At 60.5% G+C, this 5,970-nt stretch overlaps 1 protein-coding gene across 4 annotated transcripts in view; it reads left to right on the top strand.

Moving 5' to 3' along the window:
• CUX1 (cut like homeobox 1) overlaps positions 1 to 5,071 on the top strand; it is a 350,246-nt gene extending 345,175 nt beyond the window's left edge. For all 4 annotated transcript variants that reach the window (XM_082712968.1, XM_082712969.1, XM_082712967.1 and 1 more), the window contains exons 18-23: positions 915 to 1,031; positions 2,215 to 2,298; positions 2,513 to 2,569; positions 2,937 to 3,017; positions 3,803 to 3,867; positions 4,144 to 5,071. In XM_082712968.1, coding sequence (XP_082569094.1) covers positions 915 to 1,031; positions 2,215 to 2,298; positions 2,513 to 2,569; positions 2,937 to 3,017; positions 3,803 to 3,867; positions 4,144 to 4,213 — 474 coding nt within the window. In that variant the 3' untranslated portion in view covers positions 4,214 to 5,071. The remainder of the gene's footprint in view (positions 1 to 914; positions 1,032 to 2,214; positions 2,299 to 2,512; positions 2,570 to 2,936; positions 3,018 to 3,802; positions 3,868 to 4,143) is intronic.
• Positions 5,072 to 5,970: the final 899 nt, after the last annotated feature.

A 5,970-nucleotide genomic window follows, 5' to 3' on the forward strand; every position in this document is an offset into this window, starting at 1 on the left:
TGCCCAGAAGTGGAATTGCTGAATCACGTGATAATTCTAGGCTTCTTTTGATTTTATTTATTTATTTCACAGACAGAGATGACAAGTAGGCAGAGAGAGAGGGGGAAGCCGGCTCCCCGCCGAGCAGAGAGCCCGATGCGATGCGGGGCTCCATCCCAGGACCCTGGGATCATGACCTGAGCCAAAGGCAGAGGCTTAACCCACTGAGCCACCCAGGCGCCCTAGGCTTCATTTTTTTAAAAAACCGCCCTACCACCGTGTCCCGTGTCCCGTGTACTTTTCAGTCCTGTTTAAATGTTTTAAACAGTATGAAGAAAACACCTACTTAGGCATTTGGATAAGCTGAAAACCGAGGTCCCCTTTCATTTGCTCCCGGATTGGCAAACATTAAAACCACGTAGCATCTGACTCCATTTCTATGAAATGTCCAGAAGAGGCACATCGAAAGAGACAGAAAGATTAGTGGTGACCAGGGGGTGGGGGAAGAGGGACAGAGTGATGGGTCGGGGGTTTCCTTTGGGGTCATAAACGTATCGTGGAGTGAGATCGCAGGGATGGTTCACCATATTCACTGTGGATATACTAAAAAAAATAATAAATAATTAATCCTAAAGACAGTGATGTTCGTTTCACGAATTATATCTCGCTAGTTCTTTCAAAGGTTGATGATACCATAAACAAACCGACTCAAGACATGAAGGAACCTGGCCCCAAATCTGTCTTCTGCTTGGGGTGGGGTCACAGGAGGAGAAGGGGACTTGCCAGAGTCTAGAAGGTCAGGGAGATGGCCACAGGCCAAGAAGGGGCTCCGGGTAGACGAGCAGGACCTGCACCGGTCTGGCAGCCTCTCCCCACTACCCTTTCCACCGTGGGCCTTGCCTGCCTGCCCACCTGCCCGCTGCCCCCCCCACCAGGAGAACCGCCTGGCCCAGCACACCATCCAGGCCCTGCAGAGTGAGCTGGACAGCCTGCGTGCAGACAACATCAAGCTCTTTGAGAAGATCAAGTTCCTGCAGAGCTACCCAGGCCGTGTAAGTGCCCTCCCCGATTGTGGCCCCAGGCGTACCAGGCAAGGAGAGAGGCCAACCAGGCCCTCCAAGGCGAGAGAGTTGGGGGCAGTGACCTGCTGGGCAGCACTGGGCCTAGGGGCCCCCAGAGGCCATCCAGTCTGCCCTGCCTGGCAGCTGTGTTCCCTGAACTGAGGAAAGCCCCCACAGTGGAGGTTCTGTGCAGGTTCATTCATCAGAGCCAGCCAGGAGGCGGGGAGGGGCAGCAGGAGGCAGGGCTGGTGGGCCCATGGGCCCGGCCGTCCCCTCTATGAAACAGGAGTGATCCTCTAGTGAAGCCAGGATCCGGGGATCAAACCATAGGGCTGTTGAGCAGGCCGGAGAGGCCCTGGGGAATCCGTATGTTTTAAACTCACATTCTTAAAAAACAAAACAAACAAACAAACAAACAAACAAACAAAAACCCAGATTTGGGTCCAATAACCCCCAAACCAATCAAGAAAACAGAATAAAAACCCACTCACTCCATTCTGGGCATCTGAGGGCCCTCCCTGGCTTCTCTCAGCCCCCAGGCTTCACAGGGGACCCCCTCGTGGGAGGAAACCCTTCTGTGACTGTGGGGTGACAGGGTGGCCCATAGAAACGCAGGGTGCAGGGACCCTCAGGGTGGGGGCCTCCCCAGGACCAGAGCTCCCGCCCCCTCCCCCACTCCAACCTGTTGGAGCTGCACTCGGGCCACCAGAGGGCGCCAGACTCTGCGCTAACTCGTACTTGGTACCCAGGGCCCTGCTGGGGTGGGGGAGCCGGGCTCACCCCTCTGGTGCCTCCCTCTGCCCACAGCCACCCTGCAGGCTCCCGCAAACCCCTCCCAGACCCACTGGTCCCCACTGGCCCCCACTGGCCCCCACTGGCCCCCACTGGCCTGGCCCTGTCTGTGATGTACACTGGAGCTCAATAGGCTTCAGTCCCTCTACCTGCCCGAGTCACCCTGACCCAGAGCCCGCGGGAAGTCTCTGAACCCGGGCACGACTCCCGGACGCGTGGCCCCGGCCACATTCATGCTGTCACCCAGCCTTCTCCCAGCTCTAGGGCGTGGTGCTGATGGGGAAACTGAGGCTCCCCTCTGCTCCTGCCAGCCTCAGGATGCCTTACCCCGGCCTTGTTCCTGGTCATTCCCTGAATGACGGGGTCTCTCCCCCTCACACAGAGCGGTGGCAGTGACGACACGGAGCTGCGGTACTCCTCCCAGTACGAGGAACGCCTGGACCCCTTCTCCTCCTTCAGCAAGCGGGTGTGTGAGCCCGCAGGGGCTGCTCCCTGGCCAGGAGGTGGGCGGGCCGCGGGGAAGCCTGCAGGACGCACCCTCGCTGGGCAAGCCTGGGGCGTCACGCTGAGTGGAAGGGGACAGCAGGGAAGACCCCGGCAGCCCCCTGGGGTCCCCCTCTGCAGCAGCCTGGGGCTTCTGGGACCCTGGGGGCCTCCCCTCATCCTCTCTCCCGCTTCAGGAGCGGCAGCGGAAGTACCTGAGCCTGAGCCCTTGGGACAAGGCCACGCTCAGCATGGTGAGTTCCCTCCTCTGCCACACACCAGAAGCTCTGACTCTGGGGACCTCCAAAGACACCTGCCTTCAGTGCCATCTGGAGAAGCCCCAGGGACCCCACTCACCCCTCATAGGTCCTGCTGAGACTGGCCATGAGGCCTAGAACAGGGTCCCTCTCCCTCCTGGACAGCTGCTGGTCCTGGAAGGTTCTGGAATCGTGCCACAGGGGGCTCCATTCCCTAGCATTCCTGTGGCCCAAATTCCCAGGCTACACAGTGGGAGACCGCTGCCCTCTCTGTAGTGGGGCCCTCTCTACAGGAACCTGGGGCAGCCCTCTAGGGGTCGGTGAGGCCTGCCCCACCCCCACGCCACACCTTGTTGCTCCCCAGGGGCGACTGGTTCTCTCCAACAAGATGGCGCGCACCATTGGCTTCTTCTACACGCTCTTCCTGCACTGCTTGGTCTTCCTGGTGAGTATACAGGCAGGAGGCCAGGGATGCCTCCACCACGCTTCCCGGACCGCCAAGGGCAGCCTGGCTCCCTGGGCCAAGCCCAGGCCACACTGTCTGCTCCTGGCCACTTCTGTCCTCTTCAAGGGGACGGTGCCAAGCCCACCCCTCAGGCCCTCTGCCTGGGGCAGCAGCCCAGCCACTCTGGGGAAGGGGCCTGGCTGACTTCACCCACGGCCCACTCTGGAGGGCTTGGGGGAGGGCACGACCACTGTGGGGGCCCGAGGCAGGCGGGAACGCAGGTGTGCCTCACGTCACTAAGGAAAAGCCGGCTGGGCTGCACACGCAGGGACATCTTGAACTGAATCTCCTGCAGTGCAGAGTGACCGTCCTTGGGACGTCGGCAAGTCCACTGGGTCAGGGAATCGGAGAGGGCAAGGCAGGCCCGTGGAAGCCTCCAGGCCTGAAGGTTCCCATCCCGAGTAAGGCCCCAGGGAGGGATGGCCCCTCCGTACTTAGCCTAGGCTCCAACTCTGTCCCCAGGGGCCAACAGGTCCCGGCCTGCCAGTGTCCTACACAGCAATGGCGAGGACAGTACTGCCACGTCGAGGCCTGTCTGACTGTGTGTGAAACAGGCGGCCACAGGGGCATCTCTAAGGCCTCCTGCCCTGGGGCCTGGGCCAGGACAATAGTCATGCGCGCCCGGGAGGCCAGGCCCGGGGGGGGGGGGGGGGGGGCTGGAGGGGGCGGCAGGAGGGGCCGTGCGTCGTCGGGACGGACAGCTCACTGTGTTTCTGCCTGGCCAGGTGCTCTACAAGCTGGCGTGGAGCGAAAGCATGGAAAGGGACTGTGCCACCTTCTGTGCTAAGAAGTGAGGACAACACCCGGGTCCCAGGGCCCTGCACTGACTCCCCCACCTGGCACCACTGAGCCCCTCCTGTGTTCCCCACCCCCAACCTTCCGCCACCCTTCCCCCCCACCCGGCTCCCCAGCACCTCCCCTGTCACAGGGAGCACACCCCCTGGGGATCTCCGTTCCCCCTCCACACGTGCGTGAGCGTGCATGCGGACGTGCACACACACACACACACACACACACTTCTCTCCTTTTTACCCTTGTTCTCAGCAAAGGTTTCTATCCCCAACAGGTTCGCCGATCACCTGCACAAGTTCCACGAGAATGACAATGGAGCGGCAGCCGGTGACTTGTGGCAGTGATGTCTCCGGGCCTCCCCAGCACATTGATGGCTGCACCCCCCTACCCCTTGCTTGTTTGGCTGCTTCTAATGACTTCGACTTCCCCAGAGAATTCCCCACAGAACCAGCCCTTGCCCTCCGCCCTCCGGAGCCAGAGGTCCCCGGTCCCCCTGGAAACTCTTACGAGAATGTCAACCACATCAGGATCCCTAGGTCCAAAAAGCCCCCGAGGCCCAGCCAGGCAGAGTCAAGGGGGCCCCTTCAGCCCCAACCTGGGCTGGTGACCTGGCTCGGGCCCCATCCGCAGCCTGACCACTGGCCCTGGTGGCAGTTACCTCCCATCACCATCCATGATGCTGATTGGGTCCTCGCTGATTCTGGCCATGCACAGTTCATCTGGGTCGGGTCCCCTGGGTCTCTCTGTGCCAGGTCTGAGCCAGGTCTGGGATCCCCTCGGGCTCCCCCACGATCTACCACCACCACTTTCCCTCAAGAGATAGAGGGCCCTGTGAGGATCACAGGCCAGCAGGCTTTGTCACCAAGCCCACCCCACCCCAAAAAGAGGGGAAGCCCCAGAGGGCATAGGATAGTTTCTGTCACCTTCTCCCTGCCCCCAGACCCATTGTGATTTTTGCTTTCTTCTTTAGCAAGATATTTTAGCTTCTAGGCAAGGAGGGATCTCCAGTGAGCCCCTGTGCCCCAGGCTTTTCAGCCCTAAGGACTGGTCTGAGGGGCCCAGGTGCTTCTCAGCCAAGACAGAACAGACCGTGGCCCACCCTAGCATGGCCACCTTGGGGCCACTGGCTGATCTCCCTAAGGTAGAATTGCACTTGCGCGTTCAGCTTTGCACATTTCAAATAAACACGTAGTTGAGCTGTGCTGGTGGCCATGCTCTGTGACTCTGGGGGGACAGGCGGCCGCTGGGAGCCCACAGCAACACACCTGGGACCTGGGGCTGGACCTTTCAGATGCTCTGCTGATGGGAGGCATGACCTTCAACTATGGGAGCTCCTTTCCTTTGTCCATCCTCCAGGAATTCCGTGAGTGGGTCCAGACCTTTGCTAGAACCCAAACCCACAATGTCTGAGTTCCCATGAGCCGCCAGGCTGCCTGATCAAAAAGAGAAATCAATTCCTTAAAAAAAAAAAAAAGAAGAAGAAGAAGAAGAGGAAGAAGACGACTATGAGGCTGCATTGGGACGTGCAATGTCAGCTCCGGGGGAACCCCTTCTCCCCTTTCTGGGTGTCATGGAGCTACGTGCCCTATGCCCCTTTCCCTTGGGCCACAGCTTGCCAGGCACTGCAGAGCCTGTGCCGACCAAGTCCCCTGAGTTCCAGCCGTGCAGGGGGACCCCCTGAGCCACCGGTCAGCCTCGACCCAGCTCTGCTCATCCACTCATGTGGGTCCCTGTGCCCCAGGCATAGACCTGTGCCCACCCACACCAAGGGTCTCCCCCTTGATCTGTGGTGGTTGGCGTTACCCCACTGGCCAGGTGGCCCATGAGGCCGCACCACACCCAGCTCCCACCCTGCAGTGCACCAGGCCGGTGTTCCCTGAACACTCTAGAGCCCATACATCCAGGGGCACTCCTTGGGGTCCCATCCTCAGCACCCCTCACCGTCCGCCCCATCAGAACGTCCTCCAAGGCCCCAGAGGTGCTCCTGCCCTCAGGGACCCCGGCTGAACCTATCTTCCCTGTCATTGCTGTCCCCATGACAGTGCTGGTTTTGGCCAATCCCGGACACCCTCCACCCTCCCGCCACTTCCACATCTCCCAC

The sequence above is a fragment of the Mustela nivalis genome, assembly GCF_964662115.1.
Source record: "Mustela nivalis genome assembly, chromosome: 19".
NCBI classification, from domain to species: domain Eukaryota; kingdom Metazoa; phylum Chordata; class Mammalia; order Carnivora; family Mustelidae; genus Mustela; species Mustela nivalis.